This window comes from Sceloporus occidentalis, unplaced genomic scaffold (assembly GCF_023333645.1).
Source record: "Sceloporus occidentalis isolate IW3139 unplaced genomic scaffold, rSceOcc1.0.p SCAF_71, whole genome shotgun sequence".
NCBI lineage: Eukaryota > Metazoa > Chordata > Lepidosauria > Squamata > Phrynosomatidae > Sceloporus > Sceloporus occidentalis.
In genome coordinates, this window is record NW_028317051.1 from 3,712,986 (window position 1) to 3,734,516 (window position 21,531).

The 21,531-nt window shown below is 35.0% G+C and overlaps 1 protein-coding gene across 1 annotated transcript in view; it reads right to left on the reverse strand.

The window, feature by feature from the left end:
• Positions 1 to 3,090: 3,090 nt before the first annotated feature.
• The window catches only part of LOC149286277 (Fanconi anemia group J protein homolog), a 107,703-nt gene continuing 89,262 nt past the window's right edge, over positions 3,091 to 21,531 (reverse strand). Inside the window, exons 17-20 of the mRNA XM_089494318.1 lie at positions 9,939 to 10,051; positions 7,499 to 7,578; positions 4,619 to 4,951; positions 3,091 to 3,902 (exon numbers count right to left, since the gene is read on the reverse strand). Of these exons, the coding sequence (XP_089350444.1) occupies positions 3,091 to 3,902; positions 4,619 to 4,951; positions 7,499 to 7,578; positions 9,939 to 10,051 (1,338 nt within the window). The remainder of the gene's footprint in view (positions 3,903 to 4,618; positions 4,952 to 7,498; positions 7,579 to 9,938; positions 10,052 to 21,531) is intronic.

Genomic DNA, 21,531 nt, shown 5'->3' on the forward strand with positions numbered 1-21,531 from the left:
GTCTGCGCTTCTCACCCTAATAAAGTTGGCAACAAATATATAAACATAATATAAATGAGAGGTTTTGGTTATATGAATTGGCCAAAGCATAATTAAGCTCACCCGCCACGTCAAGGCACCCTCTCAATAGGGTGAGAACCTACTCTCACCTCCTACATAGTGGGCACACAAAGCAGTTTATACTGCTACCAAAACCAGATTAATGTGTTGGGGGAGGTGCAATTAAACCTCCTCCCATTTAACCCCTGGACAGCAAGCTGCAACCAGACTGATGAGGAGACAACAAGTCTCAGGCTCAAATAATACAAATGTATAATATGAAGCCTACCAAACAGTGTGAGCATGCTGCAAATACAGTGTGTTGGCTGTACAATGTATACAAAAAAGCGCAGACAGTATTTTGTTTTTTGTATACATTGTACAGCCAACACACTGTATTTGCAGCATGCTCACACTGTTTGGTAGGCTTCATATTATACATTTGTATTATTTGAGCCTGAGACTAGCTTAGCGCACCGACATTTTTTCTTTTCCCTGTTTGCACATATTTGAGGTTGTTGGCTCCTCATCAGTCTGGTTGCAGCTTGCTGTCCAGGGGTTAAATGGGAGGAGGTTTAATTGCACCTCCCCCAATACATTAATCTGGTTTTGGTAGCAGTATAAAACTGCTTTGTGTGCCCACTATGTAGGAGGTGAGAGTAGGATCTCACCCTATTTAGAGGGTGCCTTGACGTGGCGGGTGAGCTTAATTATGCTTTGGCCAATTCATATAACCAAAACCTCTCATTTATATTATGTTTATATATTTGTTGCCAACTTTATTAGGGTGAGAAGCGCAGACAGTATTTTGTTTTTTATATATAGATTTGTACACACTAACGTGTAAAAGAGCTTCCACCAGTGGTTTGCTTAGTGGCAGATATAAAAAGGGATTCTTGAGTAAATTTTGAAAAGCGGTCAATAAAGTTGGGCAATTTCATTTTGCTGCTTCAAGACCTGAGTGACTTGCCATAATTGACGGAACCATGAATCTTGCTCTCTACCATCAGTTTGTGATCAAAACCTCAAGCGCAATTCGGTTATGCAGCAGGACAATGAGCTGAAGCACACAAGGACGTCCACCTCTGAATGGCTCAAAAGAAACAAAATAAAGGTTTCAGAGTGGCCTAGTTAAAATCGTGACTTGAACACAATTGAAATGCTGTGGCATGACCTTAAAAAGCCAGTTAATGCTTGAAAACTTTCTAATGTGACTGAATGAAAGTAATTCTGCCAAGAAGAGCGGGGCAAAATTCCTGCACAGTGATATAAACGCACTCAAGCATTCAATTGCAGTTGTTGCCTCCATAGGTTTGAAGGAGGGGGGGCAATTATTTTTTCTCATTGGTGATATAGGTTTTGATTAACGCTTTACCTTCAAAAAATAAAATGACCATTTAAAACTGCATTTTGTGTTTACTCATGTTGTCTTATATTAAAATTAGTTGTACGAGCTGAAATATTTAAATGTGGCAAATATAATGTGGTAAATATAGAAGAAATCCAGAAGGGGGGTAAATACTTTTTTCAGGGCACTGTACGTATATATCTTGTTTGAAATTGATTTGTTATTGTCTTAAGCTTATGTGTTAGGCTACATACCTGCATAAACAAGCAACCGTTCCACTGATCATTCATGAAAAGTTAACAGATCCTCATTCCTCGAAAAAAAACAAAAACTCATATAGTTACTATCCGTAACTGCTGTCTATAACATTTCCTTAAACGGGATATCCCACGGGAAAATATTTTTTCCTTCAGCATAAACTACAGTGCTGTATACAGTAATGTTGGCTAGCATTACCAAAATGATTTTAGCTTACTTTCTTTTAATTATCATTCATTATTTGAAGACTCAGATGCTACCATTTTGTCATTTATTATTTTTGGGTGACTTTCCCTGCTCAAATACGACACTGAGCTGATTCTTTATAGCTATGCTAACTAAATCAGTTCCTCTATAGACCTTCATAAGTAAGAATGTCCAGATGGGTTAAATAGGAGCCAGTCATACCACTGTAATGTAGATTAGGCTAAGATAACAGAGCTGGAACACATTCAAATACCTAATATGCAGCTGTCTAAAACATTATATAACGCAAAAATTAAGACAAAAAAAAAAAAGAAGAAAATGTCATAATACTTTTAAAAATGTACTTTTATTCTGATACTGTTAATAAAAATGGGTTCTCATTTAACGTATAATGCATACAAGTAACATTGAATCAATTACCGCCTTGTGTGGGTTAATATAAGTATTCAGCAAAGTAGAACTCTCTTTGTAAATCTAAGTGTCATTGAGCAAAGATACAAAATAGCAAAATAGCTAAATAATGCAAAAACATTCTATGATGTGCCTCAAATACAAACTACATTGTTGCAAAATTTCAATGAAACTCCAGGAAAGAAATCTTATAGAAAATATATAAATGCATATAAATGCCTTCTGTTTATTTGTTTCTCACATACCTGATTATGAAATGGATAAAAGTTAGGTTTGCAGTTTTATGAGGTCCGATTTTTTTTTGTACATTCTCAGTATCACTTTGGTTCTCGACAGAATTATGCAATACAAAAAGTGTTAAAAACACAGGCCCAAAAATAATGCATTCTTTTTCATTCACATTCTACATTTCCAACTCAATTCATTTTTTATTTAGAAAATGTATTTTGAACATTTTATATACACTTATTTTTTTTTATACATAAATTTGTTTTTAAGACAAGCGAACAGAAATACTAAGCTGCTGCCTGCATTATAGCAGGTGCTTTATAACCCCCACAGATGATATTTAATTCAGCGTGATTAATTACAGGAGCAGAGTGGATTTTAGCCATCATAAATGGGTTCTTTCACTGCCAGCAATACAACATAAACATTGAGCATATGGTTAAAGTTCACATAAGCCAAGGGAAAATCCATATGTTGACCCTATTATTTTATACATGCATATAGGTTTTATATGTACTTATGACTTTATAGTTTATTAATATTTATTTTAGGTTTGCCTTTAATCTGGTTTTCATATCTTTGATTGCACAGTGCTACAATTAATCTAGACCGGGTGAAGACAAACTTTTGTTTCTGGACTTGGAAAGTCTGTGTTTTCTTTTTTCTTTAGCTTGATCGACTTGTTCTAAACCACCGAGAACTGTATTACTCTTTTGTACACCGTTAGAAAAAGTCTTACTCTGGGTCTGGATCTGGATATTTTCCCTTTCTGGAATGTTGGCAGGAGGTAATTTTGCATTCGTTGATAATATGGGTACGTCTGTCTCGGTTAAAACCACAGGCAAAGTCATTCTTTCACTTTTATCTCTTGCCTCGTGGTCATCATCACATTGAACAACCAAAAGATCTTTTAGTCCATTTGAATCAGGGCTGAGGGGTTGATCTTCGTTATCATAGAGTTCGGGAGTACAATAGATAGTATCCTCTGTTTCATTGGCTACTGCAGATGTCTCTGTAACAGAGGCTTCCATGTTCTCCGGTGCCAAAAGAACATTGCTGTTTGTGGTAGCATGGAAAAGAGGCATAGCGTTACACATGGTTTGTACAGAAATGTCATTATTGTCTTCCTCCAGTACTCTAGATGAATTCTTCAGCCTATACGCCTCTTGAGTATTTGCATCCAGATTTGTAGTAACTCTGTCTGTGTCTTCAAAAGCAGATTTTTTGGAAGAATGTGGCAAAGGAGTGGATGTTAGAGGTTTATTCTTGAAATATTTATAGAAATCGGCTCTTTGTTTACCGGTATTTTGCTTTCTACATTTAACAGAGGCTTTTCTTTCATTCGGTGTCATTTGGTTCTTTTTAGATTGCATACATAGTGATTCAGCTTCCCTGTAATCTTCAGGTTCATCTGTTAAAAAAAAAAAAAAAGAAAGATGCATGTTTGTTAACCATGGCTACAATTTAAGAGACAGTACCAACAGAAAAAAACAACTAATTCTACTATATATCCTAATACTATATATATAGTAAAATGTGTTTAATCAATGTAGTTAAATACTATAGAACCATAGCATTTGATGGCAGATAAGAACCACTAGGCCCATACAATCCCATTTTTTTCCGTTTAACCACTTCCCACAATCTTAGCCTACTTAACATGAGAAGATTTTCCAAGCCAACATCTTACCCCAAATGGATCAGTTAAAAAACCTCTTCCCTTTCTACTTGTTTATGATTATTAAAGTCACTAGTGAGAAGAATTAGATGAGTAACGTTACAACTTTCTTCAACTATTTGTAAACCTTTCAGGCAAAGGGCATAAGGATATTGCATTTCTGTACGCAGAGAGAATCTAAAACATCACTTTGCCCTCTTCTAGAGATTAACCATAGACATTGTCTCTGTAGTTAGTGATAAAAAATGATATCCCTTATTGCACTCTCTTAGAACGAAAAGTCACTGAACTGACTGAAATAACTATCTAAGATCTAAGAGTTTATATAGATCTGTAAATGACCCACACAGGCCCTTTGTAAAATTGATCTAGAAAGAAAGCAATTTAATAAATGTCAGCATGTACCACAGGTGTTTTGTTTTTTTGCTTTGAACATAAATTGTACCTACATTTCTTTTGGGGTCTAATTTTGTCAGCAGACGTTGACTGGATTGGACTGCACGGGATCGTGATCACCGGTTCCTGCTCTGATGTGTGCTGTGTAAAAACAGGCTGTGTGCATTCCCCGAAGCTCTGGGTAGGGTGAACTGTTAGGTCCATCAAAGAGGAATTTGGGGACGTGTTCTGTGTGGCCGAGACCACCTGAAAAGATTCATTCTCGCAGGCCATAGTGGAAACATTTTGCCTTTGCCGCCGATTCTTAGAAAACGCTATCAAGGATTCCACGGCGTTATTAAATGTCGAGTGGTGTTGTACTAGTTGACGCACCCATTTTGACAAACCTGAAACACAGAAATTAGTACATAATAAGAAAAAAAAATGAAATTATGGGTTACAAAGAGAACTTCCAATAACACAACAGACTTTGAACTGATTCAGCACAATATCTTTTTACAAGGCTGTTTTACAAGGGTGATGCCCCCAGCGCATAATAATAAATTCCTTCCAAAGATGGTTTATGCTGCATTATCTCGTTATACCACTTTAAGTAAACCACTGTCTTTATTTGTAAATCTTTATTATAATCAAGTAGAAACTCATTTAGAAACTTGTAGGGTTTCTAAATGAGTTTATTCTGCTACAAAACAACTACAGGCTCATTTGACTACAATGTTGTAAACATTGCTTCTAATGAAAAACTAGACACGTATGTAAAAACATCAGAGAAAGCACAGCCGTGGACATAATAAAAGATCATACACTTTCTACACCTGGTAGGCTTTTCCTGTAGTACGGCATGTTAACAGTACACAAACACCTGAAATACTGCATACATTAAGGAAACCTGAAATACGTATTTTTTCTGTTTTATGTATATATTCACAGAAGAGATTTCAGTTGTCTTTCCATTTCGCTGTATGATCTTGATGCACGACTGGGAAAAACGTAAAAAGTTAATTCTAATAATAAGTAGAATTAACCCACGCTAGCCTTGGCACTCACTTAGGTTATAAAGGATGTCTTTCCCTGTGCATGTAGTGGCTTCATGGTTACAAACAGGCCCTGAATTCTCAGCATCCTTGCCAGAAATAATGTATTTATTCCATTAAGATGCCTGTGCCAAACGCTCCCATGACTGGGATGGTCATAGGAGCATTGATTTTGTGGTAAGAAAACCATTTGTGTTGATTTTGATGAATGTTTTGGATCATTGTCCTACTGGAAGATCCAACCACGGCCCATTTTAAGCTTCCTGGCCGAGGCAGACAGGTGTTTAATTTAATATCTGTTGACATTTGATATGATCTCCTGTATCCTAACAAAATGTCCAGGTCCTCTGGCAGAAAAACCACCATATTTAACCATGGACATGAGGTACTTTTCTATATGACTCTCTGTGTGTGCTAAGTCCGACTCTGGCATTTATTGCCAAAAAGTTCTGTTTTGGTATTATCTGCCCATAGAACCCAATCTCATTTGAAGTTCCAGTAATGGCTGGAAAACTGAAGACGGTTGTGTTTGGTATTTGGATGAGAGTAGAGGTTTTTTTCTTGAAACCCTCCCAAACAACTTGTTGTGATGTAGGCGACATCGGATTGTCCTCTTCACAGTGCGTTGAGACAATAGACACGCATCCTCTTCCAGGTTGATTCATTACACGTCCAGTTGACTGGAACTTCTTAATTATTGCCCTGATAGTGGAAATTGCCATTGCCAATGTGTTTGCTATGTTCTTAATAAACAATAATCGTTTGGCGCACATCACAGCTATATTCCTTGGTCATACCCGTTGCGATGAATGAAGGGAAATTGGCCTATATGTTACCTAATATTTATACCCCTGTGAAACAGGAGGTCATGGTTGAACAATTTCCTGTTTCCAGTCACCCAGGTGTACTAAAAATGTAAAATAGCAATGGGAATCTACTATAAATATATTTTTCTCACATAAATTCATAGGGGTGCCAATAATTGTGCCACACATATATATAAAAAAAACATTATAACCCTCTGTTGTGTTTGCAATTGTTTGATATCTATGAGAGCAGAGTATTGTTGTGCATTTTTTTGAAAAGATCAAACGGTTAACAATAAGGACGATTTTTCACAGCTCATATTTACCAAGGGTGCCAATATAAGCGGAGGGCACTGTACGTATCACAAATAATTTTATACATCTATAGATTTACTAATTTGCTGGGAAGCTATAGAATACACATGTACAAAAATGTTTATATCCGTTCAGTTAACAGTAAGATTAGCATGCATGTTTTAACAAAAGCTGCCACTGTCACAGTATCTTGCACGTAATCTCAGATATACAATGGAGTCTGAGCTCCCCCTGTTGACCTTGTAGTATAAAACGTTAATATGTTTAGTTTTCCACATTCTTTATGAATATTTCCATCCCATTACTTTTCTACTAACAATGCACACTAAACACTGTGTTATTTGAGGATTTACAAATCCGCTCATTAGTGTCGCCTTTCTAAATTTGACTCCTAATGTGTTTAGCCAAAAATGTTAAAACAAAATGAGTTACTGCTTCTGACAGCTGTGTTATAAAGTCTTTCAGTGGTCAAAAATGATTGTCTTGTGGATGATGTTACACAGCAGAAGCAGATACACAGACACATTGTTACCACAGTTGCAACCATGCCTTGAAAATAACTGGTTTTCTTGATGCAACATAATGGTCTCATTTGTACATAGCACTGGAAAATACGATCGCTTTCAATGCCAAGTGGTCACAAAATGTAACAATTAAAATAACTGTCATAAGGCTTCCATCTTAATCCTCCTTATATATTATGAGCTGTAGCTCATTATTCCAGACTCAGTCTCATTGTAGGCAATACCGCAAATATTGAATTCATTTGCAGACTTACCAGTGATGTATTTAGGATTGCTTCTGAAACGCTCATCAACTAAAATGAGGGCACCCCAGTCATTTTTATGACGGATGCATCTGTCAAGGAAAAAAATTGAAAGCAACTGTTTACCAAATATATATTGACACGGCCTGTCTATATGAAAATTCAAAAACCCACATTCATTCATCAGCTGTGCACATGCTATAGAATAGTATCTAAGTGAACATTAAAATTTATATTTTTATATTCTGTTTGATTACTAGCCTTTATTTATAATCAATTAGTTAACACAAGGATCTTGTTGCAAACATGCAGTGTGTAAGCTGGGAACTATACTGTTCTGACATTAGGTCAAATGTAACAATCCCAAAGTTTTTGGATGGCATAACATCTGGCCCTTGGAGATTTATGGAAGGTCCTTAAACTATTTAACACAAACTGGTTCGCTTGGTACTACTCTGTTTCATATATGTTTGTGAAATTGATGACAAAAGATGTGATTCTTAAAGTTCTCTGGTCACTCTCAATGTGGAAAAAGGCACTATTTTAAAGAAGCGTCCCTAGCTAATGAATCTGCATTAAATGTAGATTTTTAATCGTTACTTTAAATCCAGTGGCTCTATAAAAACAATATAGACTTTAAGAAAACGATGACATAATATGATATACATTAGCACCTTCAATAAGAAAGAGGGTCCTCTAAATAAAAATATTTGCTTTCAGTTTTGGAAATGTCATCGCTACTATAGCTAAATGAAATATGAAGAAATACAGAACAGGTTATTTCACATATATATATATATATATATATATATATATATATATATATATATATATACACACACACACACACACATTTAAGTAATCATTCTCATAAAAAGTTGACACAGTTTCTGCACGGCTGAGTATTTTAGGATTAATATTAGAGTGCCAAATTCAAGCATTTTCTGCTTCTACTGCCATCAATCTCTACAGACATTTTATTCCTAAAATGTGACCACTTTCTGTCACTGTCAGCATATATTATATTTTGGTGAAGGACAGCTTCAAATAAAAGGTCACTTGTCTTTATTGACTTTCTTTCTCCTGTTCATGGCCTTTATGTGAAATAAAAAAAAAGGATTTTTTAAATTTTATTTTATGTGTTTTAAAAGGCTGGTAACTCAGACTTGGAATCTTTCTTGAACAATGAAAAATATGAAACATCTAGTTCACTTCTTGTTATATTCAGCAGTAGGGCATTTTTAGCAAAGCTCACATCCAGCTTTTTTTTTTTTTTTTTTTTTTAATATTACTACAAAGAAAAATTAGCAATTTTAACTATTTACTTAACATTATTATCAAATCAATTTGACCTCAGCACATTTCACTACGTTATAAAATGGAATGAACAATGCTGAACTAATTACTTAATTTACTGAGCGCTATACAATGCAAAATCCCCAAAACAATATGAAATAATTTGTTGCAAACTGTATAATAAACCCCACTATTAAAGTAATTTTGCTGCACCGAGGGTTTCTAAACGGGCACATTTTTATATAGATTACTTGTAAGTAAAGCCCTCTAAACCTTCCAATATTTGTTTCTCTAAAGTAAGACATTGAAGCTTTGAATTGTAGTTACTAATGAGTTAAATATTCCATACACTTGGAGAAGATGATTTCAGATGTCTGTATAATAAAAGCTTATAGTAGAGAGTAGAAGAAAATATCAGGGTCAGATGCAAAAAAAAAAAAAATGTACTGCACCGACCTCACCCAGAATAATGGATAATAGTTCAATAATAAATTAGCTTTTTATCTCACTTAAAAAAATGGTTGGGCTAATCCACAAAAATGTCCCATTTTTATTAACACAATTTGTGTAATTTTTTCAAACGGCAACTGAAATAAATCTGAAATATTTTTTGTTTAACCAAGAATGATCTCGTGTTCTAAAAACAAAGGAACACAAAACACAATTACTATAACCCACAGCAGGTTACAATGCTAGTGTAAAATTTTTAATGGAAATTAACACCTTTTAGCTTCTGTTGTAAATTTAGGGCAGTGGTGCTCAACTTCTGCGCTTCATTTAACATAGACGTCAGATTCATTTTGCCAATTTAGAATTCCTTGATTTGGGGGTTCATTTTCTTTTTAAGTACTATGCTTTTGTGGATGCCCAAAAAAGCACAACCAAAAGGTGAAGTCTGTGGGCATTGAATCTGTGAGTCCTTTTAATGGCCAGTAAGGAGAAGTTTTTTCTAGCCTACCAAAGGTTTTGTTTAAATCCAGAAAGGATTATACAAAATGCTGGCAAGCAGATTGGCTTTAAATATGTGGCTAGTAAACTGCTTGACGCGGAGCTTTTCTATGGTAATGTAAACCCAAATGGGGTTTTATGTAGATCTTTTATCCAAAATCATAACAACACATTTTTGTGGCCCTGGCTCCCTCAAAGGAAAACTTACCTCCCCAAGGCTTGGTTCAGAGCTCTGTATGCCTGGATTTCATACCACTGACTGCCAGGGAGAAGCCCTCTAGCTTTTGTATGCTGATCATTATACTTTCTCTTTAGCTCGACCTAAAACAAAAATGAACAAAATATATTGCTGCTTAGCAGAGAAAAAGTCACAGAATGAAGTTGACAAAGTAGAAGAAGAACAGCTGCGAAAATCTCTCTATTTTCCTATGAGAGTCTACGCAAAATATGTATAAGTAAAAAAAGGCATTTTTTCCAGTATAAAGGTGTTGGTAAAAGCAGCAGCAGCAGCAATCAAGAGTTCTGCATTTCTTTAAGGACACCTCATACAATGGGTTAAACGACCAACAAAAACTTCAGTTACTTGTTTACATTGGCATGCTTCCTAGCTGCAAAAAAATTGTAAAATTAATAAAATGCTATGTCTGTTACTCACATTATTTGGAATAGCTAAGCAGATTTAACATCACGGTAATGTACTTTATATTAGCACCCAAAAGATCTGAAGGAGAGATTTTTCACTATGCCGTATTGCACTTTGGCACTTCGCTTACTCTCTTAACCTATGGCATTCTTATATGGGTTTGCGAGGACTAAGTTGCATTTCGCTACAATTTCTCTTCTTTTTTTTCTTATTGCAGACAGTCATCAAAATGTAAAAGTTTTCAATATGTATAATATACTGCAACATCATTGGGGTAAATAAATTAGCTACTTTCTTGTTATCCAAACATTCTGGTGTTTTCGTAAGCGGTAACAAGTTTGGGAGATGTTAGCAGTAAATCAATGTCCGATAATAATTTATGATGCATATGAATAATATAATTTAGTTTTGCTATGACTGTTTATTTTTAAAGTCAATAATATGGTTTTCTGAACTAATGGTCTTCAGTGTTACCGTTTAAAGTATTTTTTGTTTTGTGGGTTTTTCATACTACTTTAGTGTATACATAAATATATGTTCCATTGGTACACTATGAACTATGTATGTGACATACAACATCGTCACCTGGACAAATCGAATTCCCACTGTTACAAGGCAAAATCTACATATTTCTACCGGTCACGTTATATGTGGACTAGTACAGAGGTGACGACCTATAAGATGTAAAACTTTTCATTCAAAAACTTAGACAATGTTAAAAGAAGAGTTCTACTGTCATTTAGGGTTAAATCTGCGCTGGAAAAAGCATGTATTTTGGGGGCTGCTCTTTTGTGCAGTGTTAACCTTTTAGACTGACAGCTGAAGGGACACGCTTCAGGAGTAAAACAGCAGAATTCTAACTATTTCTGACAGGTAACTTTTAACATGGGTTGGGGTACATCTTTTTTTATTTATTTATTTTTTCTGTACCTGTGCCCTTTAAAATAATCCGTCAAATTTACAAATTCCATCTTTGAAGCCAGACAATAAACTGAATTTGATTCTGTAGATGATTTCCTTAAGTATGTGACATAAAAAGGATTTTTTCCTTTTGAAGAAAGTAGGGAGAACTTCTTCCTGTGACCTCGCATAAAACTATTATAGCAGTTCATTGTAAAAACATTAAATTATTTTTACAATACTGAGTGTGTATATATATATATATATATATATATATATACACACATACATACACATACTCACATTTATATATTTATACACATATACATAGATCAAATTGCTCTAGAATATCCAGACACAGGTAGCATGTATTTGCCAACTATAAAACTTGCACATTATGTTTTCCAAAAGTGTTTATGAAATTAAAACGTGTGTATATATATATATATATTTTATAAAAAATATGCCTAATACTATAGTTAAGAAAATGTACTTAAAAGAAATAATAAACGCATTTCATTGAAATTAAACACCCGAGATTCACGCTTCCATCCATAGCACAACCCTAGAGATAGTAAAGCAAAAAACTCAGAAACACAATAAATGAGACATTTTGTCAATGACATCTAAAGATTACAGTCTAAATGATATAAAATGGTATTAGCAATTTTTTTTGTGCGTCACCAAAACGGTTAATGTAACTGGGTAAAGTACGATACATTAGAGCAAAATACACCGACTGCATTAACAATATAGCGTGAAAAATAAATAAATTGACATAATAAAAGTGAAAATAGCTCACCCCTGTACACCTATGGCTTCCTTTTTGGGGCTGTTCGTAATTTACAAAAAAATATATATTTGTTATGAGGAAAATGTTGAGCCCTGTATAACTATATACTGATTAACGTTAAAACCGATAAAACGAAAAGCTAACAATATTCCCTATGATACCAAATAAGCACCAGGAAAGTCTAGATTTATTTATCTGTATCTAACAAAAGGCTTCAAAAAACCAGAAAAGTTACAAATATTACCCTGGGCCTTTAATCAGAAGCAAGGGTTAGGAAGGTAGATAATTATTGCTGATTGACAAGGCACCGAAAGGTTACTGAAATTAAACTTTTACACTTAAGTAAGCAAAGAGGTTGTTTTATCGCACAGATCATGTTTCGGCATGATAAGGCTATATGGATTGCTGTGGGTTAAACATTCATCACAAGCCTGGCAAAAAAAGAAAGGCTCACGTCAGTTTAATGCAATCAGAATCTATTTCATTGTATAACTTCACATTAGCAGACATCAAATAAACGCCCAATCCAAAATGACAGGTTGCATATGTGAAAAAGCCACTTGCCCCTGCTAGCATATATTCCCAATGTGCAGGAAACCACAGGCTAGAAGGGATTAGTTAAAATGTCAGAAGACGGCCTTTCACCTGCTCATCCTTAAAATTATACTCTTTCAGGCATGCTTTACAGACACAGAGCTTCAGCGAGCAGCGGCACTAGGCCTGTGGCAAGCTCTGCCATCTTGTAGCTGTCACAGAGATTAAGCATTGATCTGTTTGTGAACATACTGTATTCATATTAGTGTATGTCCAACAGAGTTATACCTGCCACAATTTTCTTTTATGCATAATTAGGTAAATACATTGCAGGCCTGTGTGTCTATCTATACACCGGCACATGAACCTATAATGTTAACTAAAAAAAATATGCAGAGCACGCAAACAATGCATCAATGCTTTCAGTGCCTATATATATATATATATATATTATATATATATACACACACACACACATATCATTATTTAGGCTAATTTTAAATACTTAAAAAATTCCCATGAGAGTCGGCAGGCTCATGGAATGTGACTATAAATCTTTTTATAGGTTTTAGGATATACGCAAATACTTAGGATCCTTCATGACTTGAATTCTGTTGCTCTTATCAAGTATATCACCTTCACTTTTACACTTTTCACGTTTCACTTCTCAACCCTACACGATTACAATCCACATCTGTGATACAAATTGGCTTTAATGTCGGACCGTTTATCTAGAGGGAGAACTAAATACGCCATCGCTAGCGGGAGGTGTCCTAGGCGTCCGTAGGACTGAGCGATTACTTTATGAGCTCCTAGGATGATCTGACCCAATCAGCTGAATGCTCTGTCTACAAAGATCACAGAAATTACTAGTATTGTTGCATGTCGTAAATTAGTAACAAAATATCTTGTAGGACCACATTTGCATGTAGCAGCACAGTGACAAGAAGAAAGGGATTAAAAAAACTGATGTGTATTCTTTATCTATAAAATTCCTGGCAAACTGTCCTTTGTATGTACACAATAGAGTCTTAATGATACGACGATGTTGCAAAATGTTTACAGATTTGTCTCAGACGGTTGCTACATTAAGGATTTAGATGGCAAAACAGTACATACTAAAATCATACAGATGTCATCTCTCCCCAAACAATCAAGTCACGGCAATGATTGCTACCTCGAAACAATGGTTTAACTACATTAAATAAGAATAAAAAAAAAAAATAAGAAGTCAAAATAACCATTAAATTATTTTATGCGGACATTTAAGTTTATTACCTTTTATATAAAAGTATGTCACATATTCCAACATATATGTTAATTCCAAAAATAATCACACTTACTAACACCCCCCCAAGCATAGACACATCATACATGAAATATGTTTAAACATGTTAAATGTACTGATTTCAACCATTCTAGATTTTTAGAATCTGACCCACTTCATTATGCATTATAAATGACCAATCCTTGCAAGTTTCCCCTTTAAAATATACAGTTATAGAATTTTTTCTCACTTTTCTAAACCTCACAAATAAAACTTGGTATTGTATTCTTGATAACATGATATGGGTGCGTATTATACACACAACGTTAGTCTTACATTTCCTGAGTATTATACATTGTTGAGATTCTAAAAAAATGTTTACAATATTTATACAATATTTCTTACAAAGGGAATCAGCCCTTTTGTATAAATAGGTGATGGAATGTTTTCTCCGCAGCACAATATACTGACATTGTGACATGTTGCCTTTAAATTTTGCTGCTCTGTTTTTTACCTTCATGTGCTTTTCTATATGAAATACATTACGACAGCTCATTGTTGCTTGGGATTTGCACTGTAAAATAAACACTGCTACTATAAACCTGCACAAAGCAGGTCCCACACAGCAGTGAAATGGTTAAGGAAATGTCGCATAGTTGAAATAAAACATACTTTTCAATCACTCCCAGGGCTGTTTTAATCTTCCACCAAGAGATCTAAACAGTTTATCGAAAATTTGTTGGGCGAGACGACGAGATGTGCCCTTAATGTGCATTAAGGGCATTTACTACTCAATAACATTATATTGTAAACACATTTATCTGTGGATACATCACGACAGAAAGTCCAAGTGCGAACATGAGAGAACACAATGTTACTTATTAGATTGTTTTCCTAGATTAAGGTTCTCGTCCTCATTCTGTTTGGTACGTTTTATAGGAAATGCACAAACTTGGATAGGGGGAAATTTTTTTTTGCATATAATTGCTATTCTTTTATAAGCCACACTTTCAAGCAAAAAAGTGTCCAAAGGTAATTTCATCCTCTTTGTGCTCCATCCGGTATGTTTGGCAAACAAGTGTGTTGCATACCAGTGTTAGAATAGATCTGTTCCACAATACGTGTAGTATTCTCTGAGGAATACTTCAAAATGGAAAGTCCGTCATGGATTCCTCAACTGCTCAGAAACACAATCAAGCTATGCTTGGGGAAAAATGGTAGAATAAAAGGCAATAAAGAAACCATGAATGGGATACTAGTGGGAACACCAAAATGATTCTTTATAATGAGGTGACTGGATGAAGCACATTTCGACAGACAATTGTTGACAGATGTGTTCTTCTTCTGAGCAAAGCAGTCTAACACATCATTAGTTCGTATCCAAACCCTAGTCCCTACATCCAAATATTGATAACGAGGCACAAGGAAATATTGGATGTTCAAAGAAGTGTCAAGTTCAAAGCAAATTCTACAAATACTCTTGTGAAACCATTCATTCCTGCTGCTAAATTGAATAAGCTGTGTTAACACATTAGGAGTCTAAAACTATGTATTCTGCAAGAAATGTGTGGTGCAACAATGTCACTAAAGAAAGTTAAGGGTAAAACCTAATGAGCGGTGTCAAAACCGCTTTAAGAGCCTTGTGGAACTGTAGCTACAAACAGCATTTTAAAAGAACGTTCACTTCAAAGCTTATTGGTATACACATTTCTTTGTTTAGGTCATTAAAAATATTATAAAAACAAGAAAAATAAAGGGCTTGCAAAAAAAACCAAAAAACTAAACTAGAAAAATAAATACAGATTAATTCTCTTGGTTTTTGGACAGAAAACAAAAACGAACATTTATTACAAACTCACAGTTCTATCTGTTCAGAGGACATTATTATGTTTAACAGCTGCAACATTTTAACACAGTAAAGGGTTGCCAAGTGAACCTCATCTACATTATTATAACTTCATTGCTTAAATGTTCACATTGTCACATGGGTAGAAAGATGCGGCTGCCTGCTTCTTTAAACGAGTATATATTGCCCTTTATTTTTTAAAGCACATGTACAAGGTGCACCTACACACAGTTAGTAATGTAGTAAAAATGGTAGAAAAGGTGGTAAAAATAAATAGATGAAAGTGTCTGCTTAGACAGAAACATTGACCAAACAATATCTATAGTTTTTATCGATTCCCATTCTGCCACTCTTCTCAAAAGTCTTAGATAGTATGCTCATTAACAAAAAATATGTCCATCATCAGTGAGCTCTCATCGATGACCATCTGTTTATATGTTTATTGGGTAGCTACTATCCAATGTGACTGCTGGATGGTGAGTGGGCAGGAAGGGGACTTCAGTGCTTGAACAGGAATACTGCCCAGGAAGATGTGTAGAAAAATATTATAATGGCTACAAAGAGTCTAAAAGGAAGACCGTAAGTTATTTTTGTTACAGGTTTTTGAAAACTAGACACCGTAGGATATTTCAAGTGCTGGTATTTTTTCACAAATTCTCAGGTATAAATTTACACCTCCTGGTATATGTCTCTTTAAAACAACATGCACCATCTCCCGAGTACAGTGATAATGGATTTGTATTTGAGGGCTAAAAGGCACTATTTGCCACTCCCCCCAGATATGCCTTATACAACCCTATATGCCACTCTGCCTCCCTGACATACATTTTAACACCCTTTTTGCCACTCCTTCCAGATATGCCTTATACACCCCTATATGCCACTCTGCCTCCCTGATATGCCTTTTAACCCCCTATATTCCACTCTGCCTCCCTGATATGCCTTTTAACCCCATATATGCCACTCTAACGGCATAGAACCATTTAACCCCCCCATGCCAGTCTTACCCCCCGACTTACCAGTCTAACTTAAGAGATAATAAACTATGAAGTAATCAACTAAAACAGACAAATTGTGCACACAATCTGTAAAAAGTGTAATATCTGCATGCGTAAATATTATTATTTATTGTTTTATATAGCACCATCAAATTCCGTAGCGCTGTACAATGGGTAGACAGGACATAACAAGTAGCATGGATATAGATTAGAATCAGTACATAATTAAATTAGGTAGATTATAATAAATTAATTAAAATCAATGAATTTAATAAAATGTATGAAATAAAAAATGCTCAATATTTTATAAAATAGGCTCCAGACAGTTCTAATTAGGTGTGAAAATTAAAAAAGCACCAATTGATGACATCAAGTCTTCATCCTTTTCTTTTTCGTATAGGGGAGGGATTTGTAATGCAATGGAAAAAAATGAGAATGGGGCACGTATACATCTATCTTGGAAAGGACAAGGGCCAAATATGGCTTGAGGTATTAAAGTGGGTAAAACTCATACTACTCATATGTAAATTGTGAGCACTGAAATGAAGCATACGGTCTGCAGTTTTGGAAATTTTTTTCAGATATTTCAAAGAACTGTAACTGGAGACATTAATAAAGTCTGCTACAAGCTTTAGAAAACTCAAATGTGGGAACAGTAGATAAGATTACAAAGACTTAATATCACCTCTGCTGCCAATAAAAGATTGTTTTTATATAAATTTAGATTTATACTTTTTAGATTAACATTCAAGGTACTCTTTCATGATTCTTAGGAGTACTCCTAAATTTTTATTTTTTTTTAAGAATAAAAATGTTTATCTTGCTTAATTATCATGTGAAACAGCAGATTTAAAGGCTATTGCAAGCTTGAGTTTCTTAGTGGAACATAATGTTGCAATACATACGTGTAGTTTTATAGTCGGTGTTTTGCCACATAGCCTCCTAATAATGTTATTCTACATCAAAAGAGAAAATAAATGTTGGCTATGTAAAAGCGCATACTTTTTTTCACTGGTATTGTTGCCTGTTGAAGTGTGTTATCAGTGAAACCACTTATTCTATTCATTACCTAGCACTCACTCTTGTAATCCCCTTGACAAGAACAGCACGAAAGGCTTATATAATGATAAAACCACTGCACAATTTGAGTGATGTCAACTGTAGTATGTGGCATCTTAGAAAGCTTTACAATTCGACAAATCATGTAGCACATTCACCCCAGGCCCATCTACTCATCTCAGCCTTATAGGCTTTGAGCGACTGTGAACAAGTGACTTGATTAAAAACTAATGCAACCAAAAAAAATCTACTGAAGAGAAAATTCAATCTGTGTCCAACGATGCAGAAGTGAAGAAAAAAAAAATCTAACCGCTTCCCTTGAGGTACAACACTGTTCCATACGTTGACTGCTACTGTGGTTTAGGTGAACTTGTAAGTGCCACTCAATCTGACAAATCCCCAAGGTGATTGCTTCACTTTTAAAGCCTTCAACGTACTTTGACAGTGAAGTAAAAACTTAAAAGGTCAGCACTGCTTGCTAAGGACAAGAAAAAAAAATCAAAACAGGCAAATCAACCTGGAATGAAACATGAATTTCATAAACATAAACTAATGAAAGAAAACTCTAGTAAAAAGAAAAGTTTACCTATGTAGTATCAGTGCTAATAGTTACTTTTTAATTTTTTTTTATTTTAATAAAACTTTTGACATCTACTCCAAAGTACATCAGAAGATGAAAGATGACGTCCAACAGTTATTTCATTATCTGGAATCGCTAAGGGAAAAAAAGTCTGTTATTAAACACATAAAATCGTTTTACAAGAGGACTTTTGGTTCTGCAAATATTTTTGAAGAAAGGTCTCAATAAATATATAATTAACTATATTTTTACACAAACATAGGCTTAATTTGCTTAAAGGGCTAAACTGGGAAAACACACTGTGAACTTTGCAAATTATTTTCGTGAACATTAGTCCATCACATCTGGGGTGTTGTCTCTTACGAGGCCAGGATTATCATTGAGAGGTACTATTAGGAAAACCATTAAGTCATCCCATATAGTTTATGTATAATGCAAAAAGCAGGAAGTAGGAGATCCCAGCAGGAGGTAACAAATAAAAGTTTTAATGCCTCAATATAAAAAATATTTTTTTTCTCAAAATTGTAGGGCTACACCTCTCACATCTGCGGCACCTAACACATTTTATTCTGATCTCAGCACGTACTCTAAGCTGTTGTATGGCTCCAACTACAATGGTAGCTACTTTAAGATGCAGTCAGTTAGGTGCAGCTACCTCAATGTATTTCATTAACACAATCTACAATAATGAGTATATAAAGGTAATAAAAAAACAGGATGCCTTAAAGGGGAATCTCTGAACTGAAAAGAACCCCAGCTCTGTCGATTGTGAGACAAAAGAGGCCATTCTATGATACTGCTCCTTGTAAAGACCAGAATAAAAAAAAATAACCCAGCTACAAGTCATTCTACACGAGAAACATCAAATGCAGGTGTCTCGGGTTGATATTACTCATGAAGCCTATTGTCACACACCACAAAAATGAGAACCTTATTAGTGAAATCTGTCATTGTGGGGTGGACAGCGATTCAATATTTAAAGTCTACAACATTGACGATGATTTATGGGGTACAGAAAAACATTGCTGAGGTTGCCATATCTGGTCCATACTACCTTGCTGGACAATCCACTGCATTATATAACCAACACAGATGTACCAAAAAACACCCCAAAAACTTGTCTTTTTACAAAAAGTGTTGCATGGGATGGGAGGTAGGACAGCTCAGCATTTTAGTTTATCAATTTTCTTTTTAAAATGAAACTTTGCAAAACGAGCAATATATATCAAAACCAGAGTCTGTTTCACCTGCCAGACTTTTGAAGCTTATGGCGCAAGAGCTGGAGAAAACCTCCAGTCAGAAAATCCTGGCGCAGCAAAAACATTCCAATGCTTTGCAATAAAAAAAAAAAATAATTGAAAAACGCGGTATGATGTTTTCTGTCATTACTCACAAATTATACTTGTGGAAACAATCCATGGACTGTGTTCCATATACAATTTCCACACCTGCTCTGTGCTCATTTCTAAAGAGGAAATAATAGAACACCGGCTTGCAGAACAGGTGTGGAAAGCTCTGATGAATGTGGTTCATAGTGTTTGCCTTCAATGCTTGAGATTTAAACAATGTTTGCTAGCTGGCAAGAAGGACAGTCTATGATTTATGTATAGGATAAAAAGCCTTCTAATTGTAATCAGCACGTCCACCATTAGAAAAATGTATAAAGAGACAGATTTCCAACTTGGTAGTGATTTTGTATTAAACACTGAACGACAAAGTGGCTGAGGTTTAAAGTGAATCTATCATGAAGTTGTGCGTGTTTATACATTATACTAAGTAGATATGTCATTTTTCAAAATCCTTTTAAAATTCCGTTCAGGTAAACAGTATTTAAAGATTAAAATTAGCAATATATGTAGTTGAGGATTGAAGTAGCATGCAATACCTGCCTATATATACTGTATGCCTATTATAAAAATGTTACCCTCAGCAGGTCAAGACTAAATAGTTTAAAAAGAGGTGGGAGGTAAAGAGGGATGGCACGTTACCACACAAAAGATATAATAATTAAAAAAAAGAGTCATGTATTATTTAGATAAAGCATACCCGTTTCTGCGATGCCAATGCAGGGTAACTTTACTTACATTGTTTACTTAACAGGCCTAAATTTGTACATTGATGTAATTATCAGCATACAAATTTTGTATTTCTTACTTCTGTGCATTGTCACCAAGTAATGATGCATTCAGGATCTGAGCACAGACAGAAAAATAAACATGGATTCTATCCAGTTGTTTTATTAAATAAAGACAATGCATTTATTAAATGTAATGGAAGCCTCCATCACTGGGACCACTGGAGAGGCCTGACTGCCAGCCTCCTCCCTATTGACTATGGGCCCTGGGTTTGTAAAGGCTTCTGTGGCTACCCCCAGCAGTATATCATCCCATCATTTGCTGAGGGGATTATATCTGACAGACAGCCAGGATCTGCCACCAGGGAGTGACTGCCATTGTCTTAATTTAATATCAGTGCCCCCCCCCCCCCATTGTATCGTTAATCCCGTTACTGCCCCTGTTGTCTCTGGGAGGCAGTTTAAGGGGGCGGTTTGTGTCCCAATATCCTGCTTTATGTAAATGTGTGTTTTGCTGGATATATCCAGTCCTGTGTGTCTAAAATAAATCAGTCTTCGTTTGGTTTTACCCTACACTGAGTCTCGGCTAGTGACTGGGGAACCGGGGAAAGTGTGGTGTCCCAGACTAAGGGAGCACAAGACAGCAGAGGTAGTCGGTCGGACTAACCAGCTCCGTGACATTAAATAAAGACAATGCATTTGAGGACCCATTGGTCTATTATAATATATAAAATTAAGTGCCATTTTAAACTCTGAGAAAACAGCACAAATATTTGGGTGAAATACAGCATAGCAAAATTATGATAAAGATAACAAAAACATTTAACAAATACTTTGTTTTAGTTTAACTGTAAAATATGACAAAATAGATTTGCTAAAATGAAAAACTTAATGTGATGTAACTGAAAGGACAATTGTGAACCGTTTTTTTTATTTCTTCTTATAAAGTATCCTTTTAAAATTTTTATGTAAGTAGCTTTAAAAAATGCAAGCATCTGCTGTTCTAATCAATTGATCTTATAATTCCTTCTTCTACAATTATAGGTCATTCCAGTAATATGATAACCAAAGCATAAAATTCCAATACAAACAAATACAGCAGCAATG